Here is a 23,594-nt window from a genome sequence, read left to right as displayed (position 1 = left end):
TTTCTATTCCGGGCTATAATCGAAAACCATTCAACTTGGCTACACGAAACTTTCTGTACATGTTAGGCTAGTGCTCTAGTTGTGCCTTTTGCTAATGGGAACCTTTCATTTTCGATACTTTTTCTGTTACTATGGAAACTTATTTAAAAATACCTACATGGATGACAATATCAAGATTTAAACTCATAGTTACAATGAGCTTCATTTATTTTATGTTTGAGCTTTCATACACAACTGGGCGCGGGGGATAATGCCAAGCTTTGCGGCTCCTTGTTAGGTTTTCATTTTTTGCATTTTTTCGTAACCATGGAAACATTGCTGAAAATATCATATTTTTGTACCAGGTTCGTTTCCGGAGCATAACTCTAAAACCAGAAGAGATATTTCCACGAAACTTCATAGACACATTGGTCTTATGGTTTAGTAGTGCCTTTTGCTATTTTTGTACTTTTTTTCTGTAACCATGGAAACATTGCTGAAAATGGCAGATTTTTGTGTAAGAATCGTTTCCGGAGCACAACTCTAAAACCAGCAGAGATATTTCCACGAAACTTCATAGACACATTATTTTTATGGTCTAGTAGTAACTTTTGCTATTTTAAGGTTGTCATTTTTTGCACTTTTTCCGTTACCATGGAAACATTGCTGAAAATATCATGGTAAATGTTACTTTGCAAAACTCCACCCATCTTTGTGTATATAGTCTAATATAAATGTCAAGGCTGTATACCTGATTCATTTATTGCAGCCCCGCTCTACTTGAATTATACTCCATCTTTCTTTAGCTTAAAGTGAACAGTCGGGCAAGGATGGCTAAAGTCGGTAAAAATGGTGTGAATGTATCCAGTATAATTTCTTATGGAATGGAAAAATAAAATCTCTCGTCAAAATCTGTCTGCGTACGAAGAAATTCATTTAAAGTTTGGGAATTCTAAAACGTCCTCCCGGCTCACTATGTCCGTGGTTACATTTCCACGCAGCCTCGCTTTCATTGCTTTCAACTTTTCTTTACTTTAATGGTCAGAACTGGGAAACTAAGCAGAACTTGACCGTCGTATTAATATGCGAGAACTTTTGGAAGGCCAATGAACGCATTTAGACTGGTTTTCTTTGCCCGACTATTCACTTTAACTTCCTTTTTCCTGGGTTTTTTTCATACACATAAGTCTCCACAATCAAACTTACTTCAGCTTTGATATCTCCATTGGCGGGGGATCTGAATGACTATGTCCTTGTTATCTTTGTGATCGAACGTACCTTGGTAAAGACCAGTGTATTATTGTTTTTAGAGACATCATTAATGTCACCAGTAGTACACCTTTTCTGAATAAGTGACTAATTACGTTTATTTCACGTTAAGACAGAATCATTATAATCGGTGCAAAATCTGCAAACCAACAGGTCCAATAGTGATGCATCCAGCAAAACAAAGAAGAAAGTAGCAAATAACAGACACCGCTCTGAGCGTCAATAACCACCAAAAGACATTTAAAATCTTCTTCCTTACAAATAACAAGCATACAGACAGACGAAAGAACAGACTCACAACAGTTAGAAACAATATCAGAAACGACATACATGGGGAAAGGATTTTAAGGCAAGCGAGGCAAAACGCAAAAAAAGGATAGGGCATTAAGCGGACAAACATGGATGCTGACAAATTAAACATTGTTGCAGGAATATTCGGTATTGAGGCATGTCTTTGAGTAATATATGACTATAATCGACTTAACCAATCTCATATTTCTCTTTCATAAAATCAACTTATGTAAGACTACGTAAGTCTGTCACTGGTTAATGATGCTACGCAGCCAATCTCATATTCCTCTTTGTAGTAGCTATGGTTTCAAGGAAGACACCAATGCTGTTGTCGGGTTCTCTCAATTTATTCATTAAAATAATACCCTGTAACATGAATTACATCATATTACCATTTAATACACAATTATCTATATACATACAATTATACGTCTATACTCATATGTTCAATATTACTTTACATATTCTAACGGAAAGTTAACCAGTTCGTTATCAGAACATATATAATAGCAATTAACAACATCTATATGTATAGATGGCAACTATTACATAACTATAGCATATATAAAAATACCCACCTCTTCAGTGTGAAGAGGGTTTCACCGGACCGTCGTCCGACGAGCTCGAACCACTCGTTTTATACAACTGTTGAAATAATAAAACAATACAATTAATTAAAACAATACGAATACCATCGAAATCACTCTCCGTCTGAATAATTATGCCCAATATTAAAATTTATCGAAATTCCAAAAATGATAAGTTACTTTTAAATAAAACGATTAACCATAATCCAATATATTAAATAGATATTATATTATATTATATTATGCTAATAATATTTAAACTACATATAGGTACTTACAATTATGTATTTGGCTAATTCCCTATGAGTCTGCAATTAGTTCATCTACTATAGATCGATGTTGCCTCTTGGTCATCTAAACCCCAAGTGACCAATACCCCAGATAAACTACCCAACATTCACTCGACGTAGACAATAGACTAATACCATATAAGGACACAAATATGATTGACATACACGCTACGTCACATTCACATAACTCATCGCTCTCACTCACACGTGCCTTTTCCGCGCGCGCGCCAACGATCTTGTCGCATTGCGTATCCGCGACCCGCGATGCGTATCCGCGAACCGCGAATATCGCTACACGGACCATACGCGAACGCGCACTAAAATATAACGTATACAAAATAAAATTAGTAAAATAACACTACTACATCTTTCATACAATCAACTAATGTTAAACTTAAAAATGTCTGTCACTGGTTAAAGATGCTACGCCGCTGACAAATAGTATTTTTCTCTATTAAAACATGATCAGTGGAATTAGAAATTTTCTTCACTTACAAATGTTACTTATTCACACCATTTCAAAAACACCATTAGTTTTAGTTTCTTATGCATGTATCAATTGTTATTGCTAGAAGCCCACTATACCTTTCCGAAACGGCTTTTAATTTTTAAAATGTGAAATATAAAACGAGATTGATGTTTTGTAGAGTAACAGAAGTTATTAGCTTATATTACCGTTAATAATATGTACTTGAACCATTACCTTCTATTTAAATGAAATAAATCAAATGTTAATCTTTATAACGCGGGCCGTCTTCTGTTTCCCGCTGTCGTCTTACTATTACCGCGCGTTAATCACTGTGATGGTTTGGTGTTGTAACCTTAGACAGAAAATGGTGTCGTCTTCAGAGCTACAATTGGTGTCTATTACTTCTGATTGGAGCAAAGTAATGATTTTGCAAACCATTATAAAACGTTTGTTTGTATTTTATCGTACTTGTTTAATATCACTTACCTACTAGGCAATAAAACTGAACCACATAAAATATCAAATTCTCATCGAGGCATTATTGTTTTACATAATACATAATATACATATGAAGGTCTTTCTGAAAGGAATATATACGGCAAGTCCACAAATTGTGAATTGACGTCTTGTGAGCGGTACGGTAGATATTAAGAATAGTAGTTATGTTTTTTTGGTCAAAAATAATATGCAAATGCATCGTTCTATTGTAACCTTTGATTAAAGGCAGCAGCTGTCCACTACACACTGATCAGCCACGACAAAGTTCACGGCGTTGTTTCTTGGAGGCGTTCCTAAACACGCCACAACATAAAAAAACGAATTCATTATCGGAAAATAAACAGAAATTGATACTATCCCATCAAGGACGAAGATGATATCCCACCATTGAGAAAAATCTTACCGTGAGGTCCAGACTGTTGTCAAAGTCGTATTGGCTCTATCAGAAACATAATAAATGTATGTACAATTGTATGTTACTAAACATACATAATATAATAATACGTATTATGAGGTCAAAATGTCTGACCGCCCGATTATGCAAATTTTCTAGCTCTAAACTGCGTGACGTTAATTTTCCTGTAGTCTGTATCTTTGATACATTGTGAATTGCAAAGTTTGTGACTGTAAAATGAAATTTTACGTAACAATTGAAGAAATCCTTGATTAAATCATTAAGGATATGATGCTTGACGTACGTACACACCGATGATTGACCATTACAAACATTGTGTTGTGTGTTGCTAACCGAATAAACTGAGATGCATGTATTACAATACCGTAAAGCGTTTCAACATGCAGTAGAATTTTTTTTTTTTATATTATAAAAAATCAAAATATTGAGATATTAAGAAAAACAAACTATTTTTTCGGAATGTGCGGTCGCTTTCAATTTTTAATCGATATACGAGTAGATACTCCGATATAGATATACGATTAACCATGCCTTTGGTTTGATGGTTACCTGTACACAACGCCATTCATCGAACTCACCGTAATTACCTGGCCGCAGGCAATTTGCTATTCGGTGAACTATATCGGGTTTTGCTATTGTCTTACTGTCAATCAGGTTAGGACATCCGTTAATTGGATTGTGACTTGAAATATGGAAACCCCGTACATCTATGTTCTGTTTTTTTTTATTGTTACCTCCATTTTTAAAATGAAGATGTAAAAGCAAATTGAAATAAAATATCCCTGATCATACCTAGAAATATATGTATATATGTCGTACACAGGTAAAACAATAATGGTAGTTGACTTATTCAGAAACAAAAATGGTTCTAAGAACTATTTCAACTAAAGATTTAATCATAAAAATTATTCAAACTAAAGATTTAATCTTAAAAATTATTCCAGTCTAGTACTGTAATTACGGAATCGTGGCATATAGCAATCTTCCATAATTTCTAAGGTATTAAAGTAAAAATTCTAAGCATGTATTTTCACCGTTTCGAATCTACATGTATAGTCATGCAAGAAGGGTTACAGCATTACCACACTATATATTTTTAAAAAGGTATAAGATATATCTATTTAAAATGTCTGTATACAAGTAATTTCATTTTTCAGTTGAACACATAATTATTATGTGGTTACTTTTTTTGGATTATAAGATAAATATTCATTTATCATACTATTAAATCTCGGTATGATATGCAAAAGGATCGACAATGAATATACTATTTAAGGATTTAGTATAATTCTGAAATAATGAATTTAAATCTACACTTATACTGTAATTTAGAAACATATATCAGAAATATCATTACTGTATTTCTGCTTTTTAGTAAACGTTATGGATAAAGTTTCAAAGGCAACAATATACATATACATATTATTTTCGGTATAAGATGGTACTGTTACTCCAATATCACATAACTGATAACCGTCCACATTTTATTTTTACTCAAAAAACTGTGCCATGTTTGCATCGTTATGGCAGAAGTTTGAAATAAAAACACGGATTCTAGATATATTCATGCTAAATTTTGGGATTTTACTCGTATAAAGATAGCGTTACATTATACTGTTTTTTATTACACAGAAATTTACATAATATGCTATCTAAATCTCAGTCCAGACTGATCCGAACATCATTTTGATATCGCTATCAAATTGGACTGATTATCTAATCTAAAGTTAGATTATAAGATATATACTTGTTTGAATGTTTGAGATGGTGTAAATGGAATGTTAATTGATACTGAAAATATCTACATCATAAAGCTAGAATAACCATTTATTCGAAAAACTCAAATTGTAGATCTAACGTACACTGTATACGTGTATGTACTAGGCTTACCTTGTGTAGCCGCAGACTACTGTGACATCACAAGACCACGTGAAGTGAAGAGTTTTACGTGCCGTCACGGTATATATATGTCGTTTCGGGGCACGCGAAAAGATAGGAAATGGAGTAGGAAGCGCAAAGTATATAAAGAAAGCATAGAGTGAGGAGTCGTCTGCTATGCTTATATGTCTATTAATTTGGAAGACGACTCATAGATCCTTAAAGGTCCTATCGTGGCATCGTCTAGCAGTAACTAGCAATACCCATCAAGAGCAGGGGGTAAGGGAGGAACCTAGCCTATCAATGTGGTATATACATTGTAGAATCTATAATTTTGAAGCCCTTCTAATTTATCTATGTAAAAATATTTAAACTATAACCTGTACCTATACCTATCCTCTGGGCCGGCGTTATCACACCTACAGTGTACTCTTCATCGAAAGACCGCAGAGGGGTTTTATCGTGCAAGGCTGGGCATCCTCACACGGGACACCGTCTTTAAGTCCCATCCGACGGTCTAAGTGTTAGTAGTTAGTGGTTGTCGTGCGCATGCTCGTGTTTTTTTGGTCTCCCTACATTAAAACACAAACCAAGGCTGACTCCTTACGAAAACTATACATCTTGCCAATGTCTCTTCTTTCTGTATAGCCATACCTTTCTTTCGACACATAATACCGTACATTCCGACGTTTTAAAAGTATAATTGTGCATATTGTGACATAAGTTTTGTGAGGGAGTAGAGAATTTTAGTAGGACGACTATGGGAAGTTATTATAGAAAGAGGAAGTTGAGCCGAAAGTGCATGTATGGATAATTTGGAGAATAAATAGATAAAGAAAAAAAAGTATAAAGGCATAAATAATAGATAAATAAATAAATAGATAAATATTTCTACGATAGTGGACAACAGAGTGGGAGATAATTAAAGGTAGGAGGACAGGAATGGGGATTGTATATGGGAGTGGGTGGTTGTCGATGGATAATACTTAGATGTGTGGTGTGTGAACTCCCGATGGCATTTGTTGTGATACTTGTATTATCCCTATATATGTTTTGTGACGTGATGTCAATATTGATATATGTTTGTGGAGAAAAGGAATAGACAGAAGGTAATGGGGAGGAATTTAGTGCTATGTTCATTATGCGATTGATATGGATCGTTCAGTGGCTAAATTGTCCCTGACGAGGGAAGAAGCCATACAATCAACATAATTTCCTACCGTATGTGTATGCTTGATGTGATCTATTTGATTATTTTTGGTATGTTTTATAGTGCGATTGATATGGATCGTTCATTAGCTAAATTGTCCCTGACGAGGGAAGAAGCCATACAATCAACACCATTTCCTATCGTAGGTGAATGCCTGTTGTGATATTGGTGGTCATGAGGGGTGAGTGTGGGGGGAGGGGGTGGTTGAGAGAGAAAAAGATAGAGTGGGATGAGGGTGGTGGAAAAAGATAGAATGTTAGGGAGTGAGTGAGGACGTAGAAGATATAGGGGGAATAAAGAACAGAGTGTGGTGGCCAATCAGGTTCACCACTCCGACCTATTTCTGGGCAACCCATAGTAGGGATATGGTGACGGTTTATTGAATGGATTTCACTCTTAGGTAGCATGAAGATAGCTGAGAGGGGTTGGACGAAGTATGATGGTCATTCAGATCCCCCGCCCCGACCTATTTCTAGGCATCCCATAGTAAGGAAATGGTGACGGCTTATTGAATGGGGTACTTACTTAGTTCCAGTTATGTGTTTGTTGTATATGGAAACCGAGAAAAGAGGAGAGAGAGAGAAAAAGGTATGTTGGCCAATTAGGTCCACCGCCCCGACCTATTTCTAGGCATCCCATAGTAAGGAAATGGTGACGGCTTATTGAATGGGGTACTTACTTAGTTCCAGTTATGTGTTTGTTGTATATGGAAACCGAGAAAAGAGGAGAGAGAGAGAAAAAGGTATGTTGGCCAATTAGGTCCACCGCCCCGACCTATTTCTAGGCAACCCATAGTAAGGAATTGGTGACGGTCTACTGAATTGGTTACATGCCATGCTCCTATTTATATCAGTGTTGTATATTAGGGATAATGCGTGTTATACCTTGTCATAAAAATCTATTGTTCTGAGAAAGTTGAGTAAAAGTGTGTGGACTATGCTCTGTTTATCCAGTGAAGCTAGACAATGGTTGATGGACCTTATGGGAATATGATGGTTATTGAGTTCCCTGAGAAGTTTTAGTCTTGCCGAAAAATGTTTAGAACAAAAGAAGAAAACACGATCAATAGTCTCTAAATTACCACAAAATTCACAATTGGGTGACATGTGTCTTACCATAATACTTATGTTTGATCTTAACTTAGTTTTGCCTAATCTAAGCCGTGTGATAATTTTATCATCGGTTTTGGAGTGTCCGAAAAGTCTAGGTTTCCTAACTGGTTTGCCAAAAATCTGCCTTAAATTATTAGAACAGTCTTCCCAAATTTTGTCCCACTTCTGATCTATAGCTACATTGATAAGAGAGTAGACTTCCGTTTTGGCAGAGATTTAAATATCAGAGATTGATATTTAAATCTCTGGTTTTGGTAAGTCTGACATCTATATCAGTTACGTTATGACCAAGAGCTTCCCTAGCTAACCTATCAGCAGCTTCGTTACCTGGAATATCTACATGACATGGTACATAAACAAATTCTACTACCCTGATCTGATATGAGTTGTAAGGAACAAAGAATAGAATTGAGGGTAACTGGTCTAGTAGTGTTTCCGGTTTCAATAGATTGAAGGGCCGAAAGACTATCTGATGGAATGACTACCTTATCTGGTTTGGTCTGATCTAATAAACGTAATGCTAAGCCTATAGCTATATATATATAAGTTCACTGGAGTACACAGAACAGTTGTCCGAGATCCTAACCGATATGTTTGTGTTGGCGTCAGAGGAAAAAGTACCTAGACCTACTCTTACCTGTTGTTGGGTTTTTGGACCCCTCAGTATAGTAGTTTATGCTATCCCTATATTTATCCTCTATAGTTGCCATTGATATTACCTTAGCGCCTATTGGATTTTGCTTTTTATTGGTGGTATAAAGTAGCTCATAGTTTATTACTGGTTTAGGTAATAGCCAAGGTGCGATGGGATTCTGGAACTGTTGATCTATGCTGATGTGATCTAGATTTAGTTCTGATAGAAGTGTATTAACCTGATGATCATATCCTGGTTTTTTATGTTAATGTAATCTATCTCTATAAACAGTTCCCTTAGCATTAGCAACTAGTTTAGTGGGAGGGAAAGTTGTACCTAATGTTTCTGTCCTAGTCCAATACTTAAGAATGAGTTTCTCTCCTGAGATTTAGTGGCAATGCGCCGGATTCAGCTAATAAACTAACTGACGGAGTGTTTTTAATGGCCCCTAGTGCTATTCTAAGTGCCCTATGCTGTATTACGTCTAGCTCACTGAGTACGTTATCTGAGGCCGAATGATATACAATGTACTTGACAACCATAATCTAATTTGGATCTTATCAGGGCTCTGTAAATATTCAAAAGTGTGATTTTATTAGAGCCTAGATTGTTGCCAGAAACATATAGAAGTGTGTTAAGGACCCTTTTACATTTTTCCTTAATGCATTGTATATGTGGTCTCCATGATAGTTTTTGATCTAAAATCATTCCTAAATATTTCACTTTGTTAACGTACTCAATGCGCTTGTCGCCTAGATATAGATCTGGTTTTCTAGTTTTCCTAGAGAAAGACATAGCTACTGTTTTATCCTTAGAGATTTTAAAACCCCATTTATCAGCCCAGTCCTGAGGACCACGTGACCGCCTAGCTCATTATCTCTGAACCGTAGTTGACAATATCCGTAAATCACGACCAAAACCAACCGCCTAACAGCTAGGCGAATCGTTGGGTGGGACTTAATTTTTCATTCATTCAAAGCAATATCCTGACGTATTATCAAAAAAAATTTTGGGGCTGCACAAATCCTTTAATGAAAATCATTGATCGGACTACAAGTTTAAACAGTTTTAATGTCGTTCTGAGGTTATTATCCTAAAGATATTCATACAAGTGCTCCACCGCCGACAGAGCATAAATGATATTCATCATTTGAACAATAATAGGTGTTCAATCGTGTATTCATATGTCTAATTAACACAGAAAATAATATAAAATAATTTATATTTGCCTTTGGTGCATGCACAATCAGTACTTCATTCAATATAGGATATAGTGCCACGGGTTTTTTCGGGATGCAATTACTTATTTTTCTTACTTTTAATTTAAAGGGACTAAATCGCTAAAAAAATCATGTAATAAAAGATAAAAAGAATTATAGGACTAAAATTAATTGTAAAAGTTGTGTACTTTGTGTTAATAACAATATTTAAAAGTTTGTATAACAATTTTGTTCAAAATGGAGAAAAACTGAAAATAAATAGGACCGACCTAGTCACTATTTCATATTATTATCTTTCGGCGAGTGTAAACAACCCCTATGTGCATGCGCGACGCGTGAACATTCCAAACATCCGATCGAAGGAAATCTCATCTGTCTAATGGACATATCTACTATCGACTGAAAACACAAATTTATCGACTACAGGTTCCTGATTACTGTGTTAATCTAATAAACGTTGAAACGTATGCAAAAGTTTTGTGAAGAGTTTCTAAGTGTAAATAATCCTATACTGTACAGGTTTTTGTAGCCATAAAGAAGGGTTTTCATTATATTATATGGTTTTATACTTGCTTCTGCCATTATTTTATTTTCATTTGTCATGATATTATGTACTATTCCGCTAAACCTACCAATATTATTAGGCTTTTAAAAAAATGGCCTAATATATAGACTTTATAATAAGGAAAAAATGACGAAAAACTAATAATATAGGCATGTTTAGCGGACTAAGTAAGTACGTGTATTTCTTTTATCATTATATCAATATTTGATATTCCGTATACATTGTATATCCTTAGTTATAATGTCTATCCGTCTAATGGGCATTCCCTATATATCTCTAGTTATAGTCTTTGTCCGTCTAATGGACTTTCCTTATATAGCCCTAGCTATAATATATATCCTTCTAATGGAAATTCCCTATATATCCTTAGTTATAGTGTCTATTGGTCTAATGGACATTCCACTATATGTCACTAGTTATATAACTTTTTTACATCTGATTTACTTTAAAAAAAATCAGCCTAACTATATATCTAAATTTTATGTGTACTTTTATGTATTCAAAGCAAAAATATACCTTACATATACATTGTAGACCTATGTACATATATGTTTGCTTAATAATGTACATGTACACCTGTATTCATGTATAATATATACATAATTAACGGGTGAAAATACCTCTCACTTCTTGTCATATTTCCATCAAATACTCTAAAGCTTCATAGAACTATGCTGTTTTACTTGACAATGTAGATACAGGGGCGTAGGAAGCGGGTGTGGGAGGTGGGGGCGGGGTTGGAGGGGGTCGGGGGGGGGGGGGGGGGGGGGGGGGGGGGGCAATTGCCTCCCCGTTTCCCAGGACGAGGGCAAACATTTCTTGTTTTCGCCGACTGAAATGTTCTAAAATTGCACATTTGAAAGAAAAAAGGGTCCTCCTGCACATTTTCGTGAACTAGACTTAAAATGTCAATCAGGGGGTTCTACGTACTATTTTAAAAAAAATGTCTCTTAAAAGATTCATCTGTTTATATGACTTAGCAAAACAATTAATTCATTATTATTTTGTGTTAAACAACAATGTACCGATGGTGTGAAGCCAGTATGTTCAGATCGAGTTGCATAGATATGACGGCATTCACAATTACCAATTCTTAATGCAGGTAACTTTAAATAAAACAAAAAGTATTATGTTAAGAATGCTTTAAAATCTTTAAGATATATTGTAAAACTCATCACAACCATTCTAAATCTAATATTTTTACCCGGGGGGAGACCCTCGGACCTCCTCAAACACCCAAATCTCGCGCCTTCAGGCGCTCCCACATTCATCAAAATGCATCGTAAAATGCTAAATCGTAATGTATTTCCCGGGGGAGACCCCCTGGACCCCTCAAACACCAAATTCTCGCGGTTTCGGCGCTCGCAAATTCATCAAAATGCATCGTTAAACTCATCGTAGCCATTCTAAATCGTAATGTTTTTTTCTCGTAGGAGATTGTCGAACAACCCCCCCCCCCCCAAACACCAAAATATCGCACCTTTGGCGCTAGCATGGCAATTTGCGTATTCATTAGTTTCCGTTTATCGACGCCACTGTCTATAAATGTGTACAAGGATTCTATTCGACGATATATGAAAAAAGTTTATAAAGTATACATGGTTGTGTGTTGAATTAAAGAATCAATCTCCTCCTGTGGGTGCGGGGCGAGGAGGGGGGTCCAAATATTGAGGACCTTTGCACCCCCCCCCCCCCCCCCCCCCCATTACGTTTCTTTGTATCGGCTATTACGCTTAATCAGGCCAATGTAACCGATAAAATATAAGTTGCCTTTTAGTGGTGTTATTACATCTATATCCATTAGCCGGATGAGATTTTCAGCGACCTCGATTCCGAACTCAAAGATGCACTCGGTTCTTTCCGTTGTAAACATTCAATGCCGACAGATACAATTTCTTGTTGTGTTTGGCGATATTTTAACGTTGATAAACATTGCCAATAGTTAAAATTAAATGTTGTAATTTTGAAAACTTTCTAATTTCAGGTATAAGAACGTTTGTAGGAAGTCAAAAACTCTAAGAAATCTATGTAAATCTAATGATTTAGTAACTTTAAAGTAAAATTAGAAGCTCAAACTTTTCAATGGTGGTAATGGTGTAAAGTAAGTGTTTTTTTTTAAACCGAAGAAAATAACTAAATCGTCTGCTCCTGATTTAGATAGTGAAAAAAATACCAATTGTCAGCGGTGGAGCATCTTTTAAGTTTACTGATACAATCGTTCCGATTTGCTCACGAAAATGAAAGCATGCAAGTGTAACCGGAAGTGACGTAAAACCCCCGGAAGCACATGAGGAATGGTGTTTTGTGATGAACTGTGATACAAGTTTTACTATGAGACAACTTCGTGGCAGAACGCTGAGATATTTGAAGGTGGCATGCTTTCTTTTGTTCATGGTGTTCCTCATTTGGTACACAGTGAGCGCCCTGAAGAAGAAAGTAACCCCTCTTTACGCCAGCGGAGTAGTGGAGCAGAGAGTCGGAGATCTCCAATACGATTTTTCCACAGGAATTTTCGTGTACAACAGTGGTCGGAGTACATATCTCCAAGGGATTGTGTCCGAGACCCTCAGATCGACTTTTACAGTAGCATGTAAATCGGACCAGAACAAAGCGACAAGCATGTGTCTTAACTGGGTTAGATACGCAAAACTAGAGGTAAATTCAAAACCCCCTAAATGATACCATTACTGTACATACAGGTTGGGGATACTCGGAACTCCGGTCCGTATATGCAGGATAGTCTTGCATTTGAGTAACCTGAATTTCAAGGCATTATTATGTTACTCAAATGCATGATTCTGTGAAATGAAAATGGACTAAGTTGTTTTAAAAAAATGTATGAAAAAGGCTTCATAATTTACAAATAACCATATACAATATATAACTGATTGAAGATTGTATGTTTTTGTGTATAAACTATTGAATTCTATAATCTCACTTTGTCATAAAGTGACAATTTAGGTGCTCTCCATAGACTACAGTGTATATAGCCATCTGGTAATCCAATAATATTAGACATTGATATTGACAGGTCCGGTAGCACGCTAAATCTGGCTATATAGCTAGATTTGACTATATAGCCAAATCTGACAACACGTATAGTGGACAAATTTAAACAAAAGTGACATACCTGGTCACAAAATCAGTGTACACATCGAAAATTGAATGACGAATCTTGAGAATTGGCAAAACAAAATATTTTTGTCATTCAAAATAATTTCCGGTGAACTTTTAAAAATCCGTTGTTGCATTTTTAGCTCACCTGGTCCGAAGGACCAAGGTGAGCTTATGCCATACCGTGGCGTCCGGCGTCCGGCGTCCGTCGTCCGTCGTCCGTCGTCCGTCCGTCCGTCCGTCCGTCAACAATCGACTTCTTCTCCATAACCGCTGGTCGGATTTCAACAAAATTTGGCTGGTAGCATCCTTATGGGCTACTAACTGAAAATTGTACAAATGAATGGGGCTGACCCCCCAGGGGCCTGAGGGGCGGGGCCAAAAGGGGTCAATTTGGCTATTTCCATATAAACGACTTCTTCTCTGAACCCAAGCATGGGATAGCACCCATAATGCAATGGTAGCATCCTTATAGGGTGGGGATTCAAAATTGTACAAATGATGGGGCTGACCCCCCGGGGGCCTGAGGGGCGGGGTCAAATGGGGTCCATTTGGCTATTTCCATATAAACGACTTCTTCTCTGAAACCAAGCATGGGATAGCACCCATAATGCAATGGTAGCATCCTTATAGGGTGGGGATTCAAAATTGTACAAATGATGGGGCTGACCCCCCGGGGGCCTGAGGGGCGGGGTCAAATGGGGTCAATTTGGCTATTTCCATATAAACGACTTCTTCTCTGAAACTAAGCATGAGATAGCACTCATAATGCAATGGTAGTATCGTTATAGGGTAGGGATTAAAAATGGTAGAAATGATGTGGCTGACCCCCCGGGGGCCTGAGGGGCGGGGTCAAAAGGGGTCAATTTGGCTATTTCCATATAAACGACTTCTTCTCTGAAACCAAGCATGGGATAGCACCCATAATGCAATGGTAGCATCCTTATAGGGTGGGGATTCAAAATTGTACAAATGATGGGGCTGACCCCCGGGGGCCTGAGGGGCGGGGTCAAATGGGGTCAATTTGGCTATTTCCATATAAACGACTTCTTCTCTGAAACTAAGCATGAGATAGCACTCATAATGCAATGGTAGTATCTTTATAGCTTGGGGATTCAAAATTGTACAAATGATGTGGCTGACCCCCGGGGGGCCATGAGGGGCGGGGTCAAAAGGGTTCAATTTGGCTATTTCCATATAAACGACTTCTTCTCTGAAACCAAGCATGGGATAGCACCAATAATGCAATGGTAGCATCCTTATAGGATGGGGATTCAAAATTGTACAAATGATGGGGCTGACCCCCGGGGGGCCTGAGGGGCGGGGTCAAAAGGGTTCAATTTGGCTATTTCCATATAAAACGACTTCATTCTCTGAAACCAAGCATGGGATAGCACCCATAATGCAATGGTAGCATCCTTATAGGATGGGGGTTCAAAATTGTACAAATGATGGGGCTGACCCCCAGGGGGCCTGAGGGGCGGGGTCGAAAGTGGCCAATTTGGCTATTTCCATATAAACGACTTCTTCTCTGAAACCAAGCATGGGATAGCACCCATAATACAATGGTAGTATCCTTATAGTGTGGGAATTCAAAATTGTGCAAATGATAGGGCTGACCCCCCGGGGGCCTGAGGGGTGGGGTCAAAAGTGGTCAATTTCCATATAAATGACTTTTTCTCTGCAACTTAACATGGGATTACGCTCATAATGCAATGGTTACATCCTTATAGGGTTTGGATTCAAAATTTTGCAAATGATGGGGCTGACCCCCCGGGGGCCTGAAGGGTGGGGTCAAAAGGGGTCAATTTAGCTATTTCCATATAAACGACTTCTTCTCTGCAACTAAGAATGGAAGAGCACTTATAATGCAATGGTAGCATCCTTATAGGTTTGGGATTTGAAATTGTACAAATGATAGGGCTGACCCCCGGGGCCTTAGACGGCAATAGATGCGAGGTCAAAAGGTCAATTAGGCTACTATTTTCATATAAATTACTTTGTCTCTGAACCTATGTATTGGATAGCATATTTTGTATGGTATCAATAGCATCATTGTATGGTTGTGATTCAAAATTAAACTTTGGGAGTCAATTTTGCTTATTTTTCTAATTGTCTGAGTCTTGTGATAATTACTAACAAAAAACCAGGTGAGCGATACAGGCCCTCTGGGCCTCTTGTTTGGTACTCGCATCCATTCATCCTCATGTTCTGATGAAAAAGATATAAAATCCAAATTTCCCATTTGAAATATGCCACATATCTTGTTGTTTATGAGCCTACTATGGCACTTTTTGCACATGGTCAGCTATTTGCACGGGATCTGCATGCTCCAAGCGCACCTGTGGCCCGAATCTTCATCATGTGGATGCTTATCTGCAGACGACACAACGACGCCATATTGTTTCGCCTCGCTATAGTTTTCTTACCAAAGAATAGTGATAATGGATACTAAATAATTGCAACGATGGAATTTTAAAAAGTTGCCTGCAAATGAACAAGTAGTCAAACATTATTCATATCACCGATTTACATGTTTCGTCATCCATGCTTTCATACTTCACGAGAAAAATGTGACCAGACCTCACCTGTTTGTTTACGTTTGTCCACTATAACGTGTTGTCAGATTTGGCTATATAGTCAAATCTAGCTATATAGCCAGATTTAGCGTGCTACCGGACCTGATTGAGGAACTTCTGATGGGCATTACCAACATCTAATATCTGACCCCTATATGAGACTCACAGATCCATCCTGATCTATCAGAGTTATTTCCCTTTGTTTTTATTCGGTCAGTAATAAATTATCAATGTCTTGGGTAAAAGTATGCTTCTGATGGACAAATGCAACATCTCATTCGACATTGGAATTTTGACATTTTCGGAATATTTCTAAATATTGTCGGAAATTTCTCTTGAGATGTTATTAACGTAACGTTGTGATTGTACAGATGGAGTGAAGTGGAGGGAAATTAAAGTAACTCTGACAGATCAGAATGGATATGTGATTCTTTTATAATTAATCAATCGTGGTTTTCCTTTTACACATTATCAACAGCAACCTGATGATCTAGATTTGGTTTTCATGTCACAGAACAAACTATGAGGTCTATGATTAAAATAAAGTTAAAATTTTGTTAGATTCAATAATGACATTAAAAAAATTGTTTTCTGTTTCAGATATCAAAAACAGACAATTGTCATCATGTGAAATGGACTCCAACTAGTCGCGACTTCATTCCACATGATTGCTTTTCTCTGAGGAGTGCTCATTGGTACGGAGGTGCTGAACTTTATGATCAAACATGGCCTCTTGAAACTGCAGATGTTCCCAAACAGCCTTATCTATCAAACGACATTCTGTTCAGATCAAACACAGAGAAAAATGCAGACAGAAATATGTTTGGGAATGTTGTTGATCGATTCTGGATAAACTCCATCGGTGTTGGAATTGTTGTGAACAGTGAAGTTCCCCTGTTTGTTAGCATAAATGAAAGTAAAAGTAACTTGCTCTGTCTAAGTGCAGACTATACAAACTCGCCCTACCCAAATCCAGATGGCAAAACTCCGGTACTGGAGTACAGTGTCTGTAAAGAAGACAGTATTAGTAAAATACACAAACTGCTACAGAAGAAATATTTCCATGTGCCATTAGGCCTGCCTGACAAAAGTTTGATGGAAGGAATTGTGTGGTCGACGTGGGGCAGATTTAAACCAAACCTCACTCAGGCACTGCTGTTGGCACATGCCAAAAATGTTAGTGATAAGGTGGCACCACTTCAACTTCAAAGCAATTTCATAGAAATTGATGACAAGTATTCTACAAGATTTGGGGATTTTAACTTTGATGAATCTGCATTTAGAAACTCACATCAAATGATAAGTTATCTGAAGGAATATAAATTTGATGTCATTGTGTCTATGACCCCGTTTGTAAGTGTAGAGTCGAAATCATTTAAAAGTAAAGCTGATTTATTAATATGTGATGTTGAGGAGCGCAGCCCTTCACTACTGAGGTGGTACAGCGGACTAATGAGCATGGTTGACATCACAAAGGAGGCCGCTTCCACCTGGTACACCACACAACTGGCCAATATGGTCAAAGACTTTGGCATCAAGTCATTCAATTTCCATGGTTGTGAATCAAACTTTTTACCTAAGATTCATAAAACACACAGACTGCTAGCAAATCCAGGAACATTCACTACAGAGTTTGTATCACAAGTGAGTCCGACAGCTGGGGGTCTAGTACAGGTAAGCTGTGGCTATCGCAGCCAACAGTTTCCTGTGTACACAAAATCATCGCGAAAAGAATCTCATTGGTCCCATAAAAACGGACTGCGGAGTGTTATTCCTTCGATATTGACTCTTGGAATTCTTGGCTACCAGTTTGTTGTGCCTGACATCATCGGTGGAACGACATATAGTGTAAATAGAACACTAACCATGTCCAAACCTGAACCAGAATTATACATTCGTTGGATGCAGCTAACAGCTTTCATGCCTGTCATGAAATTTGCCTTCACACCATGGGACTATGATAAAGATGTTGTGGAGATATTTAATAACATGATGGAAGATAAGAAAAGAGAAAGTGATTCCATTACTGCTGAAGGCAATGAGAGAGGCTGAGATGACAGGTTAGTGATAATTCTGTAACCATGTCTGGGCATCTCTGTAACAATATCTGGGCATCTTTTTAACAATGTACATCTTGGCAAAGTTATACGGAACATTTGTATTTTATTTCTAATAATTAGTACCATACATTTACAACAACAGGAGTAAAGTGATACTTCAGTAGAATAGCTTACTGCACCAAAGTTCATATCCAAGTTCAATTAATTTAGATCTGAATGAAAATTGTGTTATCCATTTAAATAATTACATATTAATGATCAATTTATGCAGAGTTTATATCATTGTACGTATGTAAAATTGTTACTTTTGCTGATTGTTATGTACTGCATATATAAATTTTAATTCAGGTGCCCCAATCATCCGTCCAATCTGGTGGGGCTCTCCAAGGGATGAAAATGCACTTTTGGTGGATTCTGAGTTTATGGTAGGAGACTCCCTCTTGGTGGCCCCAATATTGGAGAAAGGTGCCAAAGAAAGAGACATCTACCTGCCAGAAGGAGACTGGCATGACCAGATCCACGATCAACATGAGCAAGGGAAGCAGTGGCTTAAGGCACACAAGGTCAAACTCACAGAAGTGGCTTACTTCACTCGCTCTCACGTACTAGCATAATTAAACTGGCTTAAACTTATGTTGTTATACTAGTCAGGATTTGTATTCTGTTCTTAGAGTTACTTCCCTTGGTTTTTACTCTGTCAGTACTTAGAGTTACTTCCCTTGATTTTACTACGTACTGACACACATTGATATATACTGGAGTGAAAGACAGGGCTCGAATTTTACATTTTTGTCACTTGCTAAAAATAGCAAGTGCCCTAAATTTTTACTTGCTAAAATATATATTTACTTATAATTAATATCCGTATTCAAATTACAGTTTTTCCTTTATTTTTGCATGATGATGTGAAGTGTATATATAAAGTACATGATGTATATCAACAACATTATAGTAAGAACTGGGTCCCCATCTTTTCCATTAAAATAATTTTTCACAATCATCATGCCATTTTTACAGTTGTCCCTGATAAAAAACCACTTGCTGAAATAAGCAAGTGCATATTTTTTTCACTTACTATTCTGGTATATCTACTAGCAAAAAGCAAGTTAAACAGCTTGAAATTCGAGCCCTGGTGAAAGAGGAAGGGATTTAACTGATGGAGTGATACAGTGAAACAAAGGAAGGTAACTCTTAAAGATCGGAATGTTAGTCGGCATTATAGCTTTAAACTATTGGTGTTATTATGCAAAACTTCAGAAATGAAGTGGTAGTTGTAAATTTGTGTTTATATAGGTCATGTAGATATAGAAATCTGTTTAAACTGGATAAAAATTTATAACTTTAAATGTATTTGAAATTGGATCTTTATACTTCATAGAAAAAAGTCATTTCCTACAGATTTTTTTGGTGAGTTGACTTCAGATTAAAAGATGAAAAAAAATCTTTATTTTATTCTAGTCCTGAAGCTTAACAATTGATAGAATAGCAAATATGTGTTATGCAAATTAGACAATAGAATATTTGAGTGTGTGCTTATAGTTTTAAGTTATATGTACAGGTGTAGGTACATCTGTAGTCATTAAACAGCAGTTCGATGCATAATTAAAAAAAAACGAAAACAACAAAAAGCCAAAGTGAAAAAAAGCAATTACAAATACAAACGAAATTATAATTTACATACTATAGGCAGCTTTCACTTGTTTTAATGATAAAAAACAATGTTGTAATTGGTTTAAATTGTTGTACTATATACATGTGAAAATATAGCATCAACCCATGGCTATGTTGTACAAAATTATGTAAAGAGAAGAAGAAAGTAGACTCAAAATCTAATGAACTTGAACAGATTTACTTATAACATATGTATTTTTAAGGAATAAGCTATGTAGAGAGATAGAGAGACAGAGAGGAGAGAGAGAGCTAGAATAGTCATTAATGAAAAAGGCTGGTTTTTATAGCCTTTTTAATGATGCTTATTGATAGGAAAAAAATATCATTGAATTTAGAGTAATGTAGAGTTTACAGAATTCCATATGTTTGTGCTGAGTTTTTTTTTGTGTATTTAAGTTGTTTCATAGTGTAAATATAGTTATTATTGTTTTAACCAAATCTTGTGATATTTATGTGAATTACACCGTATGTATATATAATTTTTACACAATGAACAAAAAACTGTATGTGTAAAAATTGTGATATATTTTGTGTTTATATGTGAACCATATAGTATGTGTAAATGTACAGTTGTGATGGACATGTTACGATGTCTGACAATGATGAGACTTGGTGACTGTCCATCCCTAATTATGAGGAAGGCTATATAAGCTACCATACTGTACTGTATAACAGGTTATTTTTGCCACTCGCTGATATCGTCATTTTTACCTGAGAAATTGAAATTTAATTTTTGCCACTTGAAATTTTCGCCATTGGAGATCAAGTGTTTAAGTTAAAACCATGAGCTGTGTATTGGGGTCTTTGGTAGGTGTTACATGTATAGTGGGGTAACAGTTAAGCAATGATGTATCATAGCAGAGATTTAACCACTGTATCGAACAATGTATAACGTAAAACAACATGTGTAATTGAAGTATATATTTTCTTTTATTTAATTAATTCAATTACCGATGTTCAGATTAGTCGCAGGTGAACCGGCATGTTTAGATTATACATTAATGAAAATATTTACAAGTCTTACTTGTTATCAGATTACGTATATATACGTATATATGCATAATGGGATATCAGCTAAATAATTCCTATATAACTCATATTCGCCAGTTTATATTTTGCCAAGCTATGGTATAGCAAAAATTATACACTGATGAAAAAAACCAGTAATACATTAACTATGGCACATCTTTTAACAATGTTTTATTGATATTTTATGAAAAAATTACTTGAAGAATTGTTTCCATATCGTGGCTTCCTATTTCTAAGGAAATCAAGATTATTGATGATGTACATTAAAGATTTTTTTAAAATTTCTTATAGGGACAGTTCAGTCTAGGGTTCATTAAAGTACATTTCTTAAAGGGACAATTCAGTCTAGGGTTCATTAAAGTACATTTCTTATAGGGACAATTCAGTCTAGGGTTCATTAAAGTACATTAAAATTTGCACATATATCGGAAACAAACCAGTTCTAATAGAAATTACATTTAAGTTGGTTTTATTGTGATATGCCAGAAAAGCCCACTGTAGTGAAATGTATGTGAAATGTTCAAACTCGCTTACTGTCTGCCATTACACATAGTGGTCGGATGTCTTGTTTGGTTTGGTTTGTTTATTTTTACGTCCTATTAACAGCCAGGGTCATGTAAGGACGTGCCAGGTTTGTTGGTGGAGGAAAGCCGGAGTACCCGGAGAAAAACCACCGACCAGCGGTCAGTACATGGCAACTGCCCCACATGGGATTCGAACCCGCATCCCAGAGGTGGAGGGCTTGTGGTAATATGTCGAGACATCTTAACCACTCGGCCACCGCGGATGTCTTGTATGCCGAACCCTGGCTCTTGCCAGTGTAGTAAAGAAATGTTTGTCTAGAACTTCTCAAATCGCTCCTACAGTAGTGTGTTTATACCTTATTAGATGCATGTTCTTTTCTAAAAATAATTTCATCACCTCCTCAGTGGTTATGTATTGTATTTGTTTAATGCGTGTGCGTACATGTTGTACCTGTTTAATCGTAATGATCAACGATTTGGAATTTCAACGGCATCAATCAAAATACTTAACAATGCTTTGAACTTTGTCAATATTTCTTGTTATATTTCTCAGAGGGAATGTAGAACAATACATTTATGTCATATTTTGTTTCGTGGTTATGTAACAGAACCTCACTGAATTGTCCCTTTAAAGGCTCACTACATATCAAAAACAGAAATCAAAAATGTATCAATAACACTTTAAACATCTAACTTTATGACCTGAGGTGAAGTTACAATACCAAACAAATTCATACAAGAATCCCTGTGTAAATCAGCTATGATAACAAAGAATGTTCATTTGGCTAGTTTGTCACGTGGCGTAATGACAGTTAACTACTGTACGGTAATTAAGGCAATGGCAGGAAATATCAGACACCCGGAGTTGTGAAAATTAACATTTAATTTGTCCATTTGATATTGTAATGGAACTTATAATAATTAAGTATACTCAGGAAGCCATTACTTTTTGGGACTCGACAAAATTATCAACCTGATTTTACGGTTACATTTTAAAATAAAAAGCCATTTTGGTTAAGGCGTGTACCTTTAAAGCTTCCTATAATTTCCTGTGAATGTTTCTGTGGTAAGATCTGTGATTGACGAGTGTGACATTTACTGGGTATAAATCTTTGATGATATTAACTTTAAAGTAACCAACTACTGATTAACATAATTAATTATACTAGAGCAGAAGTTCATCACAGTACCATATTATTGTTAATTCATCTCGGATGTAAGTTCATCACAGTACCATATTATTGTTAGTTCATCTCGGATGTAAGTTCATCACACAGTACCATATTATTGTTAGTTCATCTCGGATGTAAGTTCATCACAGTACCATATTATTGTTAGTTCATCTCGGATGTAAGTTCATCACAGTACCATATTATTGTTAGTTCATCTCGGATGTAAGTTCATCGGTACCATGTTAAGTTCATCATCACAGTACCATATTATTGTTAGTTCATCTCGGATGTAAGTTCATCACAGTACCATATTATTGTTAGTTTTCATCTCGGATGTAAGTTCATCACAGTACCATATTATTGTTATTATTCATCTCGGATGTAAGTCCATCACAGTACCATATTATTGTTAGTTCATCTCGGATGTAAGTTCATCACAGTACCATATTATTGTTAGTTCATCTCGGATGTAAGTCATCACAGTACCATTCTCGGATGTAAGTTCATCACAGTACCATATTATTGTTAATTCATCTCGGATGTAAGTTCATCACAGTACCATATTATTGTTAGTTCATCTCGGATGTATTTATCATTGCTGTTACCACAACATGTATGTACCATATATATATATATGTCGTCTCAACACAGTTTATTTGTGAATTTTTAGCCCAACATCATCAGATGGTGGGCGATTCAAATCGCCTTTCATCCATGGTATATGGTTTGTCCTTTAACAATTCTTGTTACCTCAATTTTCAGAAAGTACCAAATGGATCTTTTTCAAATTTGATATGTAGGTTCTCCTAAAGCCTTGGTTGCGCATATTGCATTTTGGGACTGATAGGTCGACAATATTCAAAATATTTGAAAAGCAGAGAAAAGATCCCTCTGTCATTTTTCAGACATAGATCATTCATTGGTGGGCGCCACGATCCTTCTGTTATATGTCAGACATAGATCATTCATTGGTGGGCGCCACGATCCTTCAGTTATATGTCAGACATAGATCATTCATTGGTGGGCGC

General features: G+C 36.4%; 1 protein-coding gene across 1 annotated transcript; it reads left to right on the top strand.

The window, feature by feature from the left end:
• The first annotated feature begins 12,703 nt into the window (after positions 1 to 12,703).
• On the top strand, positions 12,704 to 22,793 carry LOC138321948 (myogenesis-regulating glycosidase-like). Its single transcript, XM_069265995.1, is given in 4 exon segments — positions 12,704 to 13,072; positions 16,711 to 18,105; positions 18,107 to 18,170; positions 18,519 to 22,793. Coding segments are annotated over 4 exon segments (2,073 nt in total). The 5' UTR covers positions 12,704 to 12,724; the 3' UTR covers positions 18,785 to 22,793.
• The last annotated feature ends 801 nt before the right edge of the window (positions 22,794 to 23,594 follow it).

This window comes from Argopecten irradians, chromosome 4 (genome assembly GCF_041381155.1).
Source record: "Argopecten irradians isolate NY chromosome 4, Ai_NY, whole genome shotgun sequence".
Classification (NCBI taxonomy): domain Eukaryota; kingdom Metazoa; phylum Mollusca; class Bivalvia; order Pectinida; family Pectinidae; genus Argopecten; species Argopecten irradians.
This window is presented reverse-complemented; position numbering and strand designations above follow the sequence as displayed.